This window comes from Pantherophis guttatus, chromosome 2 (assembly GCF_059756535.1).
Source record: "Pantherophis guttatus breed Tessera chromosome 2, ASM5975653v1, whole genome shotgun sequence".
In the NCBI taxonomy this organism is placed as follows: Eukaryota; Metazoa; Chordata; class Lepidosauria; order Squamata; family Colubridae; genus Pantherophis; species Pantherophis guttatus.
In genome coordinates, this window is record NC_142064.1 from 24,513,790 (window position 1) to 24,535,844 (window position 22,055).

Sequence of the window (22,055 nt, forward strand, 5' to 3'; positions counted from 1 at the left end):
GAATTCTCCAGCCAGCTATACTATGCCAAGATGCCAAGTTTGAAGACCTCTGCAAACCTTCCTGCAATGAAAATTGCCCCACTTTGTATCTCTTCTTGAATTCGGCTCTGGGTGAAGATATCACTTATGCTTCCCAGTTCCTGCCTATCTTTGTTCTTTACAACTTAGAGAAGCATGACTTTACTATTCTTGTCTAACAGGTTTAGTTCAGGTTCAGTTTGGTTCTAAGTAAGTTCTAGGTAGGTCTTCCCATAACAACAACCCTGTGGGGCATGTTGGGCTGAGAGCAAGATCTAAAATCACTGCTCACCGTTACAGTGGCTCAATTCAAAACCCTATTCAAAATTAAAATAGCTAAATGTGAGACCTTGAAACAGATGGGGTCATTACTCCGCATAATGTCGAGGTACCACATAATGAGGAGGGTGACTGTCCCAGGTACAAGGGTAGCACCTTATTCAACTGTTTGAAAACTATTTTAGGGCTTATTGTACAGTGTTCATGTGTGTCCTGTCTCAAATTGAAAAGTAATGCATTAGTGCCAGTTTTCAATAAATGTGTTGCCAAAATCTGACAGTCATATCCTGGGAACATTAAGAAAAGGTTGATGGACTATAATAACTCGTCAGATGCTATTCCTCACCCTGGCCTAGAAGATCACTGCTGGTCAGAATCCCAAACTGCTGTTTATGCATAGGAACTTTACTATCCTTCCTCAGTACAATTTCATAATACCAGTACAATTTGTGCATTAAGTATTTTAAAGTATGCAAACAGTCTTTTCAAGATAATACTGTTTGTATTATTTATAATGTGTGCTGATGGAGGGAGGGGTATACTGTTAAATGACTTTTTCTATGACATTTTGATTAACTCTGTGTGAAAATGTGTTTAAATCACAGTAATTCCAGATCCTCCAATTGGGCTGAACTGGACAGTGCTAAACATCAGCCCAAGTGGTGTCTATACTGATATAAAGGTTAGGTGGAATCCTCCACTCTCTGCAGATGTTGATGCTGGATGGCTCATACCTTTCTATCAGCTTCAGTTTAAAGATATCAATGCAACAGAATGGCATGAGGTATGTATTGCAAGAGCAAAACTTAGAGACCTTCCCCAACTGGGGGAAGCTATCCAGAGGTATTGGGAATGAAAGACAAACATCTGGGACCTTCAAAAGCTTAAAAGCTTGTAATTTACATTTTGGGAAATACTTTAAAAACAAAACATCTGCACATTTGCAAATCAATGAGTTCTATATTCATAGACTCTGTAAACACACTCTGTTTTCCTGTGTAATATATGGTGCAAGTGGGACTTGCAACACACTTAATGCTTCCACAATTCCAGCTTTTTCTTTCTATTTCTCATACTGTGTTTTACTCATGTATTCAGTATTTAATATTTAACAGATGGAGATCCCACTATTTAATAGACCGCTGACATTTTCCCCTCTGCTTCTCTATATCCCTCCTTGCATATGGATAAAGCCAATAGCACAGCTTGGACTTAAAAATAAGCATTGTATTGCATCAACAATGTACACTTCAGTCATGTAGTCCAAGAAATAAAGTTGCACAATTAAGTTCACAGCCTGCCGTAAAAGAAAAAAAACATTTAAAAATTAGTGTGGGTATCTGCAACTTATACAGAACCATAGAGGTGGGAAAGATCTTAGGGATCATTTAATCCAAGCATTGTTCAGAAGATTCAGTAGAACATCTTTTCACAGTTGATCCCACAGTTTCTCTGAAGACCTGTAGTGAAGGAGATGTCACGACTTCATACAGTAGCCTGTTTCACAACCATTCTGATGTTTAACTTGAATTTGCTTCCTTATAGTTTTAACATACTGGTTTGTGTCTTGCTCTCTAGGGTGACAAAGAATAAGTCCACTTCCTCTTCTACATAACAGCACGTCAGATATTTGAAGACAGCTATCATATTTCCCCTCAGCCTCTTCTGTAGTCTAGACATACCCAAAACCTTTATAATCATTCCTCAAGGGGGTTGTTTCCATCACCTTCACATTTTCAGTAGCCCTCTTCCAAACTAACTCCGATTTGTCACTGCCCTTTTTGAATGTCCAGGAACAGACATAGTATTCCAAGTGGGATCTGATCAGGGCAGAGTCAAGTGGCACAATTATTTTTCATGAATTGATTTCTATACTTCTCTTAATGTAGCTCAAGATTGCATTTGCCATTTTAGCAATGAACATCTCAACCTCTGGCTCATGTCAACAAGGGCATCCCAGAACTCTTTTCCATTTACTTCTACAAGCCATGTCTAACCCATCCCATATTTGTGCCCTACATTTTTTCCCCTAGATGCAGAATTTTATAGTTCTCCCTATAAAATTCCCTCCATTTCAATCAATCATTCAAGCCAATCTCCTTTTTTTCCATCTAAAGTCAACCTTTCCAGTTTTGTATCACATGCAAAATTCTTAAGTGTCCACTCAACCCTCATTCAATTCATTGAATAAAAGATTGGAAAATATTAGAACCACTTGTTGATAAATTAGTTCTAATACACAATACATATTAAGGTAGTATTCACCTTAATGTTGTAGAAGAAGCATTTCCCAGGTGTTTTTTTTATGGATGGTTGAGGATTCTGGGTATTGAAGTCTATCACATCTGGAAAGCACCAGGTTAAATTTAGGAAAGAATGTTCTAGAATTTCAAACCACTCGGATACTAATTCTGCCTCCTTGCATAAGTTTTATCTTTAAAGAGTACTTTTTTATGAGTAGCAACAATCAATTGAGGAGATTCAATGTATTATTACAGCTGGATCCAAAACGTGGCACCGAAATTCCAGTATATTCTTTAAAGACATGCCACGATTATGAGATACGGGTTCGAGCAAAAGGAACACCTGAAGTTTATGGCGAATTCAGTGATGTGCTATATGTATCATTTGATTCAAAAGGACTGGTGGCATGTGAGGAAGGTGAGAAAAACTTCTTCTATGATGTTGCTTTTGAAATATTTTCTTAACACCTTACATCAGAACTCACTACAAACTTGTATGCCCATACGGATGGAAACTAATCAAGGAGAGAAGCAACATAGAACTAAGGAGAAATTTCCTGACAGTTAAAACAATCAGTGGAACAACTTGCCTCTAGAAGTTGTGAATGCAACTTCTCAAAAACATTGGAAGTTTTTGAGAAGAGATTGGACAACCATTTGTCTGAATGGTATAAGGTTTCTTGCCTAAGCAGGGGATTGGACTAGAAGACTTCCAAGGTCCCTTCCAACTCTATTATTCTGTATTTGGCTCATCCTGTGCATGGAATGCTTGAGGACATGTGCAACATTCTTCTGAACCCAACTTAAAATTACCCAAATTAAATAGCCAGTATTGTCTTATTATTTGATATCTATGCTTTGGTGAGTTGGTATTACTGCTATTATATGAAATGAATTTACTGTACTTGCTGCAAGCAAGCTGCTGATCGAGCTAGCAAAATAAGGATAATATTGGAAGTTCTAGCCTTGCAGGAACCGAAGCGATTTAAAACAGTGGCAAGATTTGCAAGATAAGAAAAGCTAGAAATAGCAGTTTAAAATATTTGAATTCTGAGCAAATACTGTAAAAAAATGAAACGCCTCGGTGAATATGAATCAGCAAATAGTATTATTTCTTACAGTGGGGAAGAAATATCTATCACTGTATTAACCGCATTAGAAATGTCTTGGTTTATTAATGGAATTCAACTAGATCAGCTTTTCCCAATCTGGTTATCTTCAGATCAGAAGTGTCCACAGGGAGGAGAAAAGGAGGCAGATGATTGTGCTACAAATACCATCCCTTTTGTAGTGCATCATGACATCTCGTACATGTACAAAAGGAATGTCGCTTACAACAAGGGTGTGAAACTGGAGGCCCATGGGCCGGATGCGTCATGTACAAGCAACTCCCACCCCAGCTCCACAAAGGGGGGAAACGTTGTGAAACGTCACATGACAGCAACATGACGCGGCGTGTTTGACACCCGTGGCTTGCTTACTTCTTCTTCTTCTTCTTCTTCTTCTTCTTCTTCTTCTTCTTCTTATTATTATTATTATTATTATTATTATTATTATTATTATTATTATTATTATTTATTGGTTAATCTTTAGTGAGATTCACAGCCTTTGAGGCTGGTTAATAGCTCAGCAGCTCGAGTCCTAACCAAGGACCTAGGAACTGTTAAGGTATCGTCGGAGGATGTAAGCTGTTCCGAGTAAGGTGGTTTTTTGTAGAGTCAAAATGTTCAAGTCCGGCAAATTTAGAATTTCTAAATAGCGGGGTAGCCCTTTGGGTATTGCTCCGAGGGCTCCAATTACAATCGGGACAACACACGATTTCTTTTTCCACAGTCGCTCAACTTCAATTTGTAAGTCCCGGTACTTTGTGATTTTTTCTTGCTGCTTATCTTCAATTCGTGCATCACCAGGTATTGCAATGTCAATGAACCATACTTTTTTCTTTTCAACTATTGTTATGTCAGGTGTGTTGTGGACCAAGTGCCTGTCAGTCTGAATCCTAAAGTCCCACAAGATCTTGAGTTTCTCATTCTCTAAAACTTTCTCAACCTGATGTTCCCAGTGGTTTTTGCTGTACTCAAATCCAAACTTCTGGCACAATTTCCAGTGAATGATTTTAGCAACACGGTCATGGCGTTGTAGGTAGTCAGTTTGTGAAATTTTGCTGCACCCACTGATCAGGTGATCGACTGTCTCATCTTTCTCATTGCAGAGGCGGCATTTGCTGTTGGTGGTAACATGTTGAATTTTTGCCTTCATACAGTTTGTGGCTAGGGCTTGTTCTTGAGCTGCCAAAATAAAGCTTTCTGTTTCTTTTTTCAGTACTCCTGATCTTAACCAGTTCCAAGTTAGTTTCTGGTCAGCTTTGCCTTCAATACTTTTCAAGTATTGGCCATGCAGAGCTTTGTGTTTCCAATTTTCAGCTCGCTGCTCAATTACTTCTTTCTTATATTCTGCTTTTGTTTTAGTTGTCTTTAAAAGGCCTCCTTTATTTACTTCCTTAATCATTGGTTCTTCACTTTTCTGGATGTAATCATTCAAGCTGCATTTTTCTTCTTCCACAGTCTGCTTTACTTGTAGGAGTCCTCGACCACCCTCTGCTCTTGGTAAATATAATCGGTCAACATCACTTTTAGGGTGCAAGGCATGATTCATTGTCATAAGCTTCCTTGTTTTTCTGTCCAAATTGTCTAACTCCATCTGGGTCCAGTCAATTATTCCTGCAGAGTATCTAATCACAGGTATAGCCCAGGTATTTATGGCTTTTATGATGTTTCCTCCACTCAATTTGGACATTAATATCTTACGAATTCGTCGAATGTACTTGGCTGAAGTTAATTCCTTGACTTTATTATGCATTAAGTCAGAGGCTTCTAAAATTCCCAAGTACTTGTAGCCTTCTTCTGATTTTACTGCCTTTATCATTTCTTCATTCTCTAGTTCTATTCCATCCTCTTCTATGATCTTGCCTGCTTTGGTTGCTATTGTTGCACATTTGTCAATTCCAAACTGCATACCAATGTCTTGGCTGAATTCTTTTGTGTTTTCAATTAATAAATTCAGTTCAGCTTTTGTTTTACCAAACAGCTTCAAATCATCCATGTACATCAAGTGCGAGATTTTCAGTCCTTTCTTTGCAAGTTCGTATCCACAGTTCATCTTCTTCAAAATGATTGTCAGTGGTAGCATTGAGAGTATAAAAAGTAGGGGTGAAAGGGAATCGCCCTGGAAAATGCCTCGTTTAATTTCAACTTCACCCAGTTCTTCTTCATTAGCCATAAGTTTTGTTTTCCAGAGGTTCATTGAAGATTCCATGAATTTTTGTATGTTGCTGCTGATGCCTAATATTTCAGGGCATTTCTTGATCCAACTATGGGGAATAATAATAATTATTATTATTATTATTATTATTATTATTATTATTATTATTATTATTATTATTATTATTTAATTAAATTTATATGCCGCCCCTTTCCAGAGACTCAGGGCGGCTCACAATACATTTTTAAAAAACCATTCTAAAAACATTTAAAAGATTAAAAAACATTAAAAACCTTAGAACGCATTCACACCATTCATGCCCGGATCTCGCCAGATCGCAAAGTGAGATCAACGGCCCCAGGCCTGCCGGAAAAGCCATGTCTTCACAGCTTTTTGGAAGGCCAGTAGGGTGGGGATGGTCCGGACCTCAGGAGGTAACTGGTTCCAGAATGCTGGGGCAGCCACAGAGAAGGCCCTCCCTCACGGGCCCGCCAGCTGGCATTGTTTAGCTGACGGGACCCGGAGGAGACCAACTCTGTGGGATCTTACCGGTCGCTGGGAGCTATGCGATAGAAGGCATGCTTGTGTTCCAATGGTGTTAGACTTCAATAGCCAGAGAGCATAGCCATTGGAAAATTATAGGTATTGAAATCCAATTTATCTGGACCAACTTCAGAGAACTAAATAAGAAAGACCTGGTTGACTTACTAGGGAGATGCCATGTGTGGGAAATCTACACATCACATGCAGATATTTTCTAAACAAGCATAAAACAGCAAGATGTTGATCAAAGAAACATAAACAAAACTGGAAAGTGATACAAATGTTACATTTTTAATTGTTTTTTTGTTCCAGAATTCCAAATTCCTTGGCCTGTGGTGTTGGCCTTTGGGATACTTGGCCTAATGGTGATGCTGTCTATAGTCTTCTTTTCTAAACAACAAAAGTAAGCTTTTGGTAGATTTTCGCCTCTAATCTACTCATCCAATTTCTGTGGCTTTTCTCTAAGAAATTTTTTGACAAAGTCAATTTATTTTGGCTCTCCCAGGTACATTTATTTATTTATTTATTTGTTTCCATTTCTATACCGCCCTTCTCCAAATAGGACTCAGGGCGGTGAACAGCCAAAGTAAAAAACAGAACATACAAAATTTAAAAAACAGTTTAAAATAATTAAATATTTTGGCCGTAAATTAAAACAATCCGATTTAAAATCAATTTAAAATTTAACTCAAGCCAGCCCAGCTAGTTGAAATAAATAGGTTTTCAGGGCCCGACAAAAAATCCGGAGGTCTGTTATTGTACGTATCTCTGGGGGGAGGTTGTTCCAGAGGGTGGGCGTCGCCACAGAGAAGGCTCTCCCCCTGGGGGTCGCCAGCCGACATTGTCTGGCGGACGGCACCCGGAGGAGGCCCACTCTGTGCGAGCATACTGGCCGGTGGGAGGCTATTGGTGGCAGAAGGCGGTCTCGTAAATACCCCGGCCCTAAGCCATGGAGCGCTTTAAAGGTGGTCACCAACACCTTGAAGCGCACCCGGAAGACCACCGGGAGCCAGTGCAGCTCGCGCAGGAGAGGTGTCACATGGGAGCGCCTCGTCGCCCCCATAATCCCCCACGCGGCCGCGTTCTGGACCAGCTGGAGCCTCCGGGTGCACCCCAGGGGGAGCCCCATGTAGAGAGCGTTGCAGTAGTCCAGGCGGGAAGTGACGAGTGCCTGAGTGACTGTGCGTAGGGAGTCCCGATCTAGAAAGGGGCGTAACTGGCGTATCAGGCGGACCTGATAAAAAGCCCCCCTGGCCATGGCCGTCAAATGATCTTCTAAAGACAGCTGTGCGTCCAGGAGGACGTCCAAGTTACGAGCCCTCTCCGTGGGGGCGAGTGATTCGCCCCCAATAGCCAGCCAATTTGTTATTTAATCAGGACAAAAAGATGTTCAGAAACTCTTTCCAGACAATTAGTTTTATGACTGATGCAATGGAGAGGTCTATACTACACTTCTATTTTAATCCTCAGCTAACCCTGGCATTAAGCCGCAGACTCTTGAGTTTGCAAAGTACATCCAGGGTTATTGTGCAGTGTGCAGTATATCTTGGGAGTGAGCCAGAACAAATTCAACAAGAGAGCTGTGATTGTTGCATGGTGGATCTCTGAAAGGTTGCCAAGGTGCTGTGCTAGAGCTTCCCTTGTAGACAGTATTTGCTGAGTTGATTAGGCTTCACTCAGATTTGCATACTGAGTACAGCAATTAGGGTAACCAGCCGGCTACTGGCAGCAATGTGGGAAAGGATTATGAATTATATCATGCTTTACAGGCAGGATAAAAGATTCCCTCCCATTGAAGGGGAATAGGAAGTGACTTTTTCATTAAAATCATAATTGCACTTGATTCATTCCTATAGAGGGAGAAAGAAAAGGTATTTAAAAATTGCTACAAGCTAGCATATTGCTCTTTAATTGCTTGGCGAATGCTGCTTTGCAAAGAAGCCAAAAAGAAAGGTTAAAATACCTTCACTTTTCTCAGAAACTTTGCTTAGGAGTCAAAGGACAAGTGCAGAGTTGCAGAAGACCAATTAGCTAAATTGCTGGACAAATTGGCAAAATTAATACTGCTGAGCAACCCCACATGAAAAACATACACTTCTTTATTACTCAGAACTGAAATTCTAAATCATGGGAACTAGAATACGACTGGATGAATCTATCCAAGAAAAATCTGGAACTCCAAGTTTAGATTGAAAGCCTATTAAAGCAGAATTTAGTATTCATAAACTGTAGTGTATGATAAAGGAGCTATTAGCTATTAGCTTCGGGGAGCTATCCCGGATTGACTACTGCAATGCTCTCTACATGGGGCTGCCCCTGAAGACCAGTCGGAAGCTTCAGCTGCTGCAGAATGCGGCCACACGGGTAGTAATGGGAGTGTCCTGACACTCTCATGTTACACCTCTCCTGTGGGACCTGCATTGGCTACCGGTTGCCCTCCGGGTGAGATTCAAGGTGCTGGTAATTACCTATAAAGCCCTACATGACTTAGGCCCGGGGTATTTGGCTGACCATCTGCGGCCAGCGACAGCTCCCCATCGCCCGGTGCGTTCTCACAAAGAGGACCTCCTTGGGGTGCCGTCGGCCAGACAATGTCGGCTGGCAACCCCTAGGGAGTGGGCCGTCTCTGTGGGCACACCTACCCTATGGAATCGGCTCCCCCTGGGGCTCCGGGTGGCCCCTAACCTTCGCTCTTTCCGCCGTGATCTTAAAACATGGTTATTTCACCTGGCTGATTTGGACTGAAGGGATTTTAAAGGGGATTTTAATGGTCTTTTTATAATCTTATTGGGTATTTTTAACATTGATTTTGCTTGTTTTTATTGTTGTGAACCGCCCTGAGTCCTTTCGGAGATAGGGCAGCATACAAGTTCAATCAATCAATCAATAAATAAATATTAAAAGATGCAATTCCCCAACAGATAAGCAACTGTGAAAAGGACTTTCAGATAACAATGATTTTGGCATGGTTTAGATCAGGGGTCTCCAACCTGGGTAACTTTTAAGACTTGTGGACTTCAACTCCCAGAATTCCTCAGCCAGCAAAGCTGTAAGCCAACAAGTCTTAAAGTTGCTCAGGTTGGAGAGTCCTGGTTTTGATTATTTATTACTTATTTATGAATGAATCAATGAACATTCTAGCAACAACAATAAAATGAGCCATTTGATGGGCTCCAACCCATTCGAGTCCCCAGGTCCGTTGGCAAAACCAGGTCTTCAGGGCCTTGCGAAAGAATGCCAAAGTGAAGCCAATCTTATCTCAGCCAGGATGATATTACACAGGGAGAGAGTCATTACGGATAAAGCCCTTCTCCTTGGTCTCACTAGATGGACCTCTTTAGGAGAGGGGAACCATAGCATTTCCTGCTTCGTATAGGGGTTTGAAGGTTACAACCAGCATCTTGAATTGGACCTGGAAGCAAATCAGCAGCCAATGCAGCTGTCACAGGAGAGATGACGTAAGTGCACATCTAGGCCTGCACAAAACCATGTAAGCAGCCATATTTTGAACCAATTAAAGCTTCCAGATATTTTCAATTTTTTTAATGTTTATCAGTATAAAGACAAACAATTAATACAACCTAAGAAAAAAAAAAAAAAAAAAGTGTAAAGAAAAAAATTGAACAGTTAAGAATACACACACACATACACATATGTATACAGTATGTATATCAAAGAAAAGAGAGAATTACAAAGAAATGACTTCCCCATTCATCATAAGTACAATTTCAGCAACTTATCACCATCTCTGATACTACAAGAAATCTCTTCTTCCCATATCTCATCTCTAATCTATTACACACGTTCTTAAAACCTCATGATTCAATTCTAATTAACAAAAGTCCATTGAGAGTTAACATAAATAAGTGATATATTTTAACCTTAATCAAATAAACCAACCTAATACTCATTTACTTTTAACCCAGTAACTTATCACTTTCTCTTTAATGTTAATATATATTGCAAGTCCATGTGTGATGTGCCATACGCTAAATAAATAAATAATAACTTTCTCTGAAAACATAAGAAAATATTTCTTTTTCCTATATCTTATGTCTATTAAAAAAATCCTTAATGTCTTGTCATTTGATCCTGGTCAATAACAATCCATTCAGAGTTACCAAAAACAGCATATATATTTTAACCTTGATCAAATAAACCGACCCTATATTCCTTCCCTTTGCTTTTAAGAACCTTTGTTCTGAAGATGTTAAATATATTCTCCTTAACTGAACCAAAGCCAATCTAGCAAGACTCTAAGGTTGTAGGTAATGTCACTTGTGGAAAATGTGGAAGGTAGTATCACAGGGCTTTCCTGGAGGGCAGTGGGAATAGATCCATTCTGGGTTTTGAGTGCAACAGATTTAAACTAAATATTTTTCAGACTACTTCGTTTTCTGTAAGCCAAAGGCTTTTTAATGAGGTTGAATAGGATGTCTTGCTGACAATCTGAAATGGCACAGTGGTACATAGTTGAGGTTCCAAAAAGTAAAAATATCCCACCATAGTTTGGAATTTGCCAAGATATAGCCATCCTGCTAAAATAAGCAATTTTATTGTATTTTTCTTGATGCAGTTTAGAAGTCCTAGAACTTAAATGTTAATCTTTCTTTTTCAGGCTGAAAATACTGATATTTCCTCCTGTTCCAGTGCCCAAAATTAAAGGAATTGATCCAGACCTCTTAAAGGTAATGAGAAATTGATTGCTGTTGTACAAAATCAGTATACTTGAAGGTTTGTCTGCATAGCAGGGATGTATTAAATAGTCTAAAATAGTCTACTATCTAAGGAAAAATGTTGCACACGTTTATGGAATAAATGTTTACACCTTTACTTAAAACATTCTTTCCAGTTAGGTATTGAGATTGATTGATTGATTGATTGATTATGTGCCATCAAATTGGTGTCAATGATTGGTGACTATATACTTTTTAAAAAATTGTATAAGACAATCTGTCCCCAAACTGATTCTTCAGGACTTTCAAGGATGCACCCATCACTTAGTAATTGTATCCATCTACCTTGTAGCTTGTTGTCCTCATCTTCTCTTTCCTTCCATCTTTCCCAGTACGATAGACTTCTCCAGAAATAAATGTTGCATGTACTGGAACTAAAATTACTCCCAAGTGGAACATTTTGAGATTTTTTTAATTCAATACTACTATATTCATGCAGATTTTATTATGGATCTAGTACTGGCTATCAGCATCCTACAACCAACTTTAATAATCCCAAACCAGAGTTTTGTTTTGTCTTTGGCTAGCAATAGCAAAAGACTCAAAAGAAAACAGAACAGAAGGCAGGAATAAATGCTATTTATGTTGATTCCCAAGTCTCCTTCTCATGGGAGTTTCCAACAAAGCTAGTATTATTGGACATCTTAGTAAAACATTTGGTTTCTTCCATCCTCTAGGTGATCAGGTTCTGGGGTCATAATTTGCATGATCTTTTAATTAGGAAACTGATTAAAAATTCTATCTGAATAGAATAAATGCTACTGCCATGCATATAGAATTCACACATGAATTATTAAATTTCAACAATAATTGCTACTCTTTTGTTTTATTTTCAAACATTTGTTTTCAGAAAGGAAAACTGGATGAAGTTAATTCCATTTTAGCAAGTCATGGTAGCTACATGCCCCAGCTTTATGGAGATGACTCTTGGGTGGAATTTATTGAGTTGGATATAGATGACGCTGAAGATAGAACTGAAGGATCAGATACTGAGAGGCTCCTTGGTGGTGTTCACACAAAATCTCATGGCTGCCTTGCAGTGAGGGATGATGATTCTGGACGGGCCAGCTGCTGTGAGCCTGATATCCCAGAGACTGATTTTAGTGCAAGTGATACATGTGATGGAACTTCTGACATTGATCAGTCCAAGAAGGTAAGTGATAAAGAAGAGGATCTCTTGTGCCTTGATCAAAAAGATAGCGAGAAATCAATCCCAGGTCTTGATGATGCATCTGCCTGCTTGCCATCGGATAATCCAACCAAAGAACAGGACCTAAAACCCCATGTTCCTGCCACTGAGATAACCAGTCCACTTGTCCAGACCCAGTTAAGCAATCAAAGTTCACTAGGGAACATTGACTTTTACACACAAGTCAGCAACATTACACCAAGAGGAAGTGTTGTGCTATCCCCAGGACAAAAAATGAAGACAGGGAAAGCTCAAAGTGAAGCTCAGAGAGAAGCAGTTGCACAGTGTCAACCAACCTTGGCCATGGACAATGCCTATTTCTGTGAATTGGATGTGAAAAAATGTGCCACTGTGACATCCCCCAAAGAAGATGAGCCAGAAGTTCAAGTCCAGAGCTTTCCTGAGGATGCTTACTTGACCACTGAGAGCTTTGTCATTCATCCTGTGATCCCTGCTATGGTAGCAACAGCTGCAGAAGAAAAAGATCCGGAAGCTTCTGAGATACCTGTGGCAGACTATACCTCCATTCATATGGTACAGTCTCCACAAGGTCTTCTTCTCAACGCAACAGCTCTCCATGTGCCAGACAAAGAATTCATCATGTCATCTGGCTATGTGAGCACAGAGCAACTTAACAAAATCTTGTCATAGGTTTCTTTCTTTTTCTTTTCTTTTTTTAGCTTGTAGGAAACTGTGTCACCATTAGCTCTATGAAGCTCAAAATGCATATGGCGTTGGGAGTTTTCCAATTCAGCACAGTGTTAACAGAAAACGTCTGAAGTTTGCAGAACATTTATTAACTATGATGTGAACGGGAAGGCCAATTCCCAAAAGGAATTCTGTGTTTCTATGCTTTAACCAGAGCCAAGGTGTCCAATAGTTTCAGATGGTTGGTGATGATGCAGTCCTTTCCACTTTTACCTGTGTTGTTGAATCAATCACAGTATTGCTTTTGTGTCTTGTAAATATTGTCTAACCAAATGTTGCTGGTGCTGATTTGGTAGCATGACTGTCCTTTGTTGTAGGTGTTGCTTTGGGCTTCTCCCAAATACATTGGGTATCTGTGTCGTGCATTGGAAATCATTTTTTCTTCAAAAAGCTAATAGCAAGTGTGGAATTTTGTTTGTTTGCTCACTTGTTTGAAGATTTTGAGATGTTTATTCTGGGAACTGGAGAATGAAAGATTAGATAAAGAAGCAAAAAGAGTTTTGTTCAATAGAGAGTTATTATGGTTAATATAAATATAAATCTACTTTAATACTTCAGGTAAGCAAGCATGAATATTTTATACTTGGACTGCATACTGAGGTTTAATTATTATGATCGATGTATGGAATGTGTCTGCTGCAATCAGTATAGCAATTACCAAAAGAATAAGGAAAAATATTTTTATATCTCCACCAAAGCTATAGAGAATTTTAAGTTGCAGCACTGCTGAGGGTGGGGTGGGTGGGTGATCATTTCTTAAAAGCACTATTCATATTTTTACCTTTTGTAGCAAACCAAAAACATGTACAACATTGAATATTTTTTTACTGGTAAAACCAATCTGTCATTACAATTTTATAGCAGTAAAGCCTAAGATGGATTTGGAATTTCAGGGCTTTTTAGGAATACAATTAATTTTTTATGACTAAGTAGGCAATTTAATAGTGTTCTTTTACAAGAAAGCGTTTACATCCCTTAAAGTTTAAACAACAATATAGAGTCAAAGTTATCAGCATTTTAGATTTTGAATCAAATGAAATTGCAAAATTCAATAGAACAGTATTATAAACAATATAATTTTTTTATTTAGGATAATCTGCTAATTAATACCGATGTAGGAAAGTTTTAAAGAATTAGTGTGCTTAAAGCCTTACGTGTATCTGTTCCTTTTTCAAGGTACGCCTTAACATACTTTAATTTTATATTTTGTTTACATGAACGAGGTTTAAATTCCAAGGCCTTTTCAAATATGCAGTCTGCTTGGTTTTTTTTCCTTGCTGTTTTCCAGACTGCTGATATTACTCTCAGCCTTAGCCTGCCTGCAGGTAACCGTTCCTAAACGTCACGCAAATGTCACACAAACTTCCCAGAGTTACTGATTTGAACTGGGAGTTTATGACCTGGGAATGGGAAGCCTTGTGCCATATAAAGGTTCCTTGTTCTGATTCAGAAAGCTTCTCCCTTTAGCCCTCTTACTGAACTTAGCTTCCCCAAGATCTTTAGCACAGGTCTTTTACATTACCTATTGCCTGAGTCTATTTTTTTTAAAGATGTCAGGGATCAATCCGTGGACCCTTCTACACATAAAACATGCATTATATCACCGAGCCACTAATCCCTGACAGGAGCAAAAATGTGAATGTGGAAACATTGCAGTGAATTCAGAGGTACTCAGAGATGATTACAGGTTGTCCCCTTATGGAAAAGGTGCATATATTTTGCACTGATCACAATAATGGGAACCCACCAAAAAAAAAAAAAAAAAAAAACTTTGGAAAAGGGGGAGGAATGCATAGGATTTGCCTCTGAACTGGTCTTAAAAGGATTTAAATCTAGAAGAAAAATCCTTCCTTTCCATTGCTGTTCCCTTCGTGAGCCATTACAGTTAATGGCCATTTGATAAGCTGTGATAATAATGAACGTAGTATGTAGATTACAACTGCCTTCTTGGAAATACATTGATATTATACCTGAGTGGCGGTTTTGTTAGTATTGTTTTGATTTGTTTTAAAGTAAGCAAGGTGAAGGTCTTGTTACGTGTATTTGCCATAGTCTTCAGTCTTACAGACAAGCGTAGTGCAATTGTTTATGGTTTATTTAGAAATAAACCATAGTATGTGCTATCGGGCCAACTTCCGTTTGGTGGGTTTTTATGTTGGCCAACCAAATAAGGATGAAGTTTGCAAAAAGCTCACATAGGACATTTAAATAAAGTTGCTTGGGATGACACCACCACAGAAAAAGAACGTAAGCTTCGTTTATTTACATTTTTGAAAGATTGGCTCTTTTTTTCTGTATAGGTACTCATCACACTCAGCTAACTGTCACTAGAAAAACTGGGAGTGGGAAAGAGGATGGTGGGAAACATTAGCAGGTTGTAAAAGACCCTGTCAGCAAAGAACAACTAGAATGAAAAGAATACCAAGTGAGCAGATCACAGCAAGTTTTCGTAAACATATGAAATGGTGCAGAAATTTAAAAATGACCACGCACCTGCTTCTCAGCTACAATGTTAATCCTGTGTTATACAAGTAGGCCTTGAGTAGAAATGCACATTTTAGCTGGAAATTGCATCATGTATAAGCATCTTAAAAGGAAGAAAGTTGCTCAGAATCAAGTCAATGCTTCAGAAATAAACTTTTCTGATATTCATTCTTTGGCTTGCATTTGGCTTTTGTATTTAAGATGTATTTTCTCTAACAGCTGGAACTTTTAATTTTAGGCACTATTGCAATTAAAGCTATGTAAGCCGCTCTTAATGACAAGGGAAATTAATGTTACATTTCTCTTGTTGGATGTTTTTTTCCATCACCAAAAACTAGTTAAATACCTCAATCTCAGAATGTCCTTTGGTACTTTGCTGGTTATGTAAAACAATATACCACAGTATGAAGATTTGTGTATTTCTGTTTTATGTATTTAACTTGCCTTATGTCAGTGTTCTGATTCCATCCTCAAAGTTTAAATAAATTTATTTTCTTTAATTCATCATAATGTTGTTGCATACTTTATTGTCAAACCCTTACAATGAAGGGGAAAAACAATTTCAAAAAAGATAGTTTACTGTATTGTCAGTAGATCCCATTTTTACATGTTTCTATGCAATATAAATGAAACCCTGGGAGAAACATAAAGCATGATTGGCAGCCGTAATTTCCACATATAATTTTTGTTGCTGACAATAAGGCAGTCTAATTCTGCTCATAGATATGCCAGATTGGGATATGCCTGATTTCTGTAGTTGTAGCCCTCAGGATGCCTTTTGAAAACTGAAATCATTCTTTCACATCATTTTGTAAACCATAAAATGCCACAGTTAAAACCCCAAGAAAAATATGCAAAAGCCTCATCAACATATGTGGTGTGATCCTATGAGGTCTGCAGGTTTTTTCTCAGAAATGAGACCCATGAAAAGGTTGCCTTCTGAGCTACAGAAGGTTAACTTGCCTCAACTTAAGCAACTCTGCTGCCTCCACTGGTGAAACACAGTAAGACATATTAGGAGGACTATATAGCCCCAAATGTAATAAACATGGTTATTCTTTTGGTTATCGGAAAAGTTGGTCTGGGGAAGTCTGAACAATATTTGATTCATGAAGGACTCCACATGTGAATTCTAGCATCCTGAACATCTCCAGAGCTGTTATTCTATCTTTCCATTTGTTTCAAAAGGAAGCATATAAATTACTGAATAAATGTTAAAAATCAAAAAGAAATCTCCATAGGTGTTAAGACACAGCAGGTGAAAAATTTCTCTAAATATTACAGAATATATTTTGGCTTCTTTGTGAACTTCTGGTTGTACCAATAGAAGGGAATATATGTAGCTCGGTGTTGAACTACAGAGCCCTTGATGCTCCCTGAACTTGGTTGTTTGCTCAGAGATGGTTTATCACATGCCTAGGTAACGTTATCAAAGCACAGATGATGTTATCTAGTCAAATAATGAAATGTCTGCAAGCAAACAATCAAATACAGAGGACTCCACACTTCTGATTGTGGCACATGTGAAAGCTAATTCCACACAGAGTTCAGGGATTCTCTGGAGCACTTGAGTGATGAACATTTTGGATTCACAATTCCTGAACAGTTTTAATAGGGGATTAGGGAGCAAAACCCTAGATCAGTGATGGCTAACCATTTTGCCATAGTGTGCCAAAAGCAGGGGTCATGCGTGTGTTTTTCGCCCTCCCCAGGCTCCAGAGGCTTCCTTGGAGCCTGGGGAGGACAAAAACTGCATTCCCCATCCACCCAGAGGCCACCTGGAGGCTGGAAACAGCTTGTTTCCTAACTCCCAGTGGGACCAGAAGGCCCGAAAATCAGCTGGCCAGCGCACGCATGCAAGCTGGAGCTGAGCTAGGGCAATGCTCACGTGCCCACAGATATGGCTCTGTGTGCCACCTGTGGCACGCGTGCCATAGGTTCGCCATCACGGCCCTAGATTAAATGAGATCAAAGCCTACGGGAAAAAAAGCTGAGCTAGATTTAATGCAAATTAGACTTTCAGTAGGCAAAAAAACTCCTCCTCAAGTCATCATTTCAGTTGTGAGTAAATTTACTCATTTCAAGGTTCTTATCTGATCGGTATTATGATACTTGCCAATAGATGATTCCTAATTTAAAATTGTGTCCTCATCTGTTAATAAATTATGAAACACCAAACTTCCCTCCATCAGAAAAAGTAGGAAGGAAAATGGTTGCACTGCAAAAAGAAAAAGATGAGGGGACAGACTAAAACTGAAGTGTACACATGGAAGCTGTATAATAATAGCTTTTAAGTTAATAAACATTAACATTTCAGAGGATCTGGCTAAAACTCAAAAATACGGAACAAATTATCATGTGCTGAACAGCAAAAGTACAGTTTAAAAATTAGTCTCTGATATTTTTAATTAGAATTTGGGAAAATATTGATCCATGTAATACAATATATTACTAATGCTTACGTGTAATAGAAGCACAGCCAAAGGTTTGTTGCTTGAATTAGTACAGTAATTTATTTCTGTTTTGTGACTTAGAAACAGCCTAGTCTTGAATTCCAGGTAAATGGATGTCTTCTTTTCTGACAATAATCTTGAATCTAAATAAATTGATAGAACCCTCAGATTTCTGCTAAAGATGGGGAAAAAAAGTCTTCGTTATTTTTGCTAAAATACTTGTTTCTATACAAATCAGGGAGTAGTTTCTGTCAATATCAAGAGTTAAAACAGCAAGTAAACAGCCATTTGGAATATCTAATCTCTGTGTTCTTTGTCATTAAAATCTCTGGTTAGCACTTATTAAATTTGTTCCCTAGAATTCATTAAATTAATCAATCCTGAACTGAACCTAACAAAGTTGCTTCTGGTATCGTTTAATATTTCCAAGTATTAAAACATAGCATTAATTTCTTAGGCTTGCAAACATGTATTGTAATGAGCACAGTTAATGGTCTCTGATTTTGCCTTGGTGGCGCAGCAGACTAAAGTGCTATTAAGTAGCACCAGCTGCCTGCAATTACTGCAAGTTCAAATCTCACCAGGCTCAAGGTTGACTCAGCCTTCCATCCTTTTGAGGTAGGTAAAATGAGGACCCGGCTTGTGGGGGCAGTAAGCTGACTTTGTATATAAAAAAAGAACACCGCTTGGGGGGGGCGAAAGCCCTACTAAGCAGGTATATACAAAAGTATGAAGGATATTGCTTAACACATTGTAAACTGCCCTGAGTCTCCGGAGAAGAGCGGCATATAAATCGAACCAATAAATAAATAAATAAATAAATTTTAAAACAGCAAACTATAAGGATTGGGGGACCTTTTTTTGCTGTAAACAATCATTATTATAATGATTGAACCAATAAATGGCGTTCTTTCGGAAGTAAACTTTCGTCCACTCTTTCTCTTACAACAAAACACAGCTGATTCTTCTTTCATTTCTTTCAAATTTGGAGAAAATTCAAGCTTATTTCCTTCTTTTATCCCACCTTTATTATTTATATAAATAAGTCAAGGTGGTGAACATACCTAATATTCCTTTCTCCTCCTATTTTCCCCCACTAACAACCCTGTGAGGTGAGTTCGGCTGAGAGTGAGTGCCTGGTGCAAAGTCATCCAGCCAGCTTTCATGCCTAAGGCAGGATTAGAATTCAGTCTCCCAGTTTGTTGTGACGCCGGCTCCCGAGCCTGTCCTCACGCAGGAAGATGACTCTGAAAGTGATGGGAGGAACTGACAAGGCCTCCCTCTCCAGGACCCTCCTTTCTGGCAACGCCTCAGGTTCCAGCTGAAGGCCAGGAGGAAGGCATGTCAGAGCACCCACTAATAGGGAGTGATGAAGATCAATCTTGGATTGATCCCAGGCAGCATCAGAGGGAGAGGTATGTGCAGCAAAGGAAGAGGTGTGGAAGGGCCAGAGATTGCTGAGTCACTGAGCCATGCCCCACGGGATAAAAGTGGGTGGGGTTGCTCTGCAGGCTCTGTGACGAACAAAAACTGCATATCATGAGCTTCGGATGGGATATCTTTCAGAATTAAGGCTTGGACTTTGTGAATGACTTCTGACTACTCTTTTGTGCCTTGTGAACTCTTGGTTGCCCCAGCAACGGACTACAGATACACTGACTCCTGTTTCTAGAGGTGATAAGAAACTTGGCAGGCATTCGGAAAGTAGCTGCCAGAACTTTTATCTGCCAAAGGATTCAGGTCAGCTTGTAAAAATAAATTACTGGTAGACGTCTTTTGCTTGTGTGTCTGCCTATGTGAGGTGGGGGGACAGAACACAGTTTTTAGCTCGGTGCCTTAATCACTAAACCAAACTGCAGCTCTATTCCCTCTTCTTGCGCTAAGAATGCAAAAAAACAACAACACCCAATTAGCCAGCTAACCCAAGGAGTAGTTTTGAGTACAAATATGGCACTCGGATCATTGAAAATAGAGCTAGCAACTGTAATGGTAACTGACAGTTCTTAGGCTGTGAGAAAACCTCTTCATAATTTAGAGCTGATTACCTATTAGGTGGTGACTTGAGGCCATAAGACAATACACAATACACAAACACTTGAAGTCAATAAACCATTACACTGAATTAAAAACATGATCTCTATATTTTGCCTTCTCACATATCCTCATACTGTTTGGACCTAGGCTTCCTGAGTCAGTAAAACACAGGAGTAGTCCCAAAAACCTCTTTAATTTCAAAGGTTGTGAATTCTGTTCATTCACAGATGAGTCCCAAATAGTTGTAAAGAGTCCTTCGGGATAAGGCTGAAAAGCATCCACCTTTATCTCCCTTGACACATTGCCAAAGACCTAATTGGCAAAGCAACATGGAGTCCAGAATCAAACAAAGCTTCAGACTTTAAGCTGAACAGAATTAACAACATTGCTTCCTGCAAAGGCCCACGTGCCTTTGCTCCTGTTTTAAGTCTTATGGGAGGGGCCAATCATCTCCAAGCCATACTCCCGAGTCGTCCCTTTTGTTTTAACTGTTCTTGCCTTTTGGCAGCTCTGTGCATGCGCGCACTGGGAACAAGCTCCCTCTGTTCCTCTGCCTCGCTGAGGTCTGACTCTGGAGGCTCCGGAGGCAGCACGTACCTCCCAGATGGCCCTTTCTCTGCCTCCGATGCAGAGCCCTTGTCCGAGCCTTCCCCAGACTCCAGGACTGGCCCATGTTCCTCCCCAACCTCCTCACTGCCGACTCTGCTGCCAGGTCCGCAGGCCATTGGCGGACCACAACACATACATACAAGAGTTATTTATTTTCCCCTGCTCCTATTCTCTGCATGTCATGTTTTCCATTGGTACTTATTTCAGGAGGCATCCATGCATCATGCAATCTTCTTCCCTGTATTATAGACTCCTCATTTATGAATAGATTGTTTTTGTAGAAGCAAATCCGAACAGCCCCACAGCCCCAAGAATCAGTGACCCAACCCTAAAGAACAACAGAAAAGGTGGAGATTCTTTAACAAATCAAGTGCTGTGAAGTTTCCATTCTGAATCCGCTCAATATCTGACTGTGCCTAAAGAGAGAAAAAAATGCATGTGCATATGATGCCAATGGGCAACGTTAGACATCGGTGATGACAAGGGTGTCTGCAGGAGTGGTCAAAAAAATTAATGGCCGCTATGATTGTGTAATTGAAACCCTGTCCCTTTTTAAAGCACCTTTTACATGCAACATATGTAAAAATCTATGGAGCTTCAATTGGCCTGTTGTGGTTGCATCTTGACTTTTTAAAACCTTTCCCTGCAAGTGCCCCTTTGTGCAGGGATGGAGGTGCAATTGTAAAAGAAAGGAAAAATTAAAATATTTGACAAAATACTGCCCAAACATTGTCATGATGAAGAGGATTACCTGTTGGGAGTGGAGTCAAAGAATCAAGATGGAAGCCGTAATTGTGTGATCAATGCCACAGCCTTTTTTATGTGTGTGCAACATATCTAAAGAGTTGGGGTTTTGATCATCTCGATTTTTTTGCCCTGGTACCACCCTTTCTGGATACCCTTGTTGGGTTCCAAAAGGCATTAAACTAAGCTCCCAGAATTGTGGGTGGTCCATCACTGAAGATTTTGTAAGGAAAGATTGGGCAACCATTTGTTCAGGATCGTACATTGGTATAAGGTCTCCTGCCTTGGGCAAGGGGTTGGACTAGAAGACCTCTAATATCTCTTCCAGCCCTATTTTTATTATTCTAAGCTAAAGTAGGTTTGGTAGTTTGTGGTAGTTTGTAATTTTTGTTTTAGAATATTTTGTGAAATAGATCACATTAAAGCCATAACATAATGTATTTGTTATTACTATATTAAAATTTTAAACTCAGCAACTGAGTTCAAACATGTTTGTGATAAATGCATGTCTATCATCCAACAGAAATTAAAAATAAATAAATACATAAAATAAAACAAACAAAATAAAATCTGACAATCCTAGGTCCTCGGGAAGGATTCAATAGGTGTCCCAAAAGTGCTTTTTCAAAAGGCAACTGGAATTTTCTTTTTCCTTGAAGTCGCTTCGCTTCTCATTCAAGAAGCTTCTTTAGCTCTGACTCGATAGGTAGAATATTTGACTGTCTGTGTTATGAACCAATAAGAAACAAATAAA

General features: G+C 39.2%; 1 protein-coding gene across 6 annotated transcripts in view; it reads left to right on the forward strand.

Moving 5' to 3' along the window:
* Positions 1-13,653, forward strand: part of GHR (growth hormone receptor) — a 139,984-nt gene extending 126,331 nt beyond the window's left edge. For all 6 annotated transcript variants that reach the window (XM_034440812.3, XM_034440815.3, XM_034440814.3 and 3 more), the window contains 5 exons: positions 903-1,081; positions 2,796-2,958; positions 6,657-6,747; positions 10,963-11,032; positions 11,931-13,653. In XM_034440812.3, coding sequence (XP_034296703.2) covers positions 903-1,081; positions 2,796-2,958; positions 6,657-6,747; positions 10,963-11,032; positions 11,931-12,920 — 1,493 coding nt within the window. In that variant the 3' untranslated portion in view covers positions 12,921-13,653. The remainder of the gene's footprint in view (positions 1-902; positions 1,082-2,795; positions 2,959-6,656; positions 6,748-10,962; positions 11,033-11,930) is intronic.
* Positions 13,654-22,055: the final 8,402 nt, after the last annotated feature.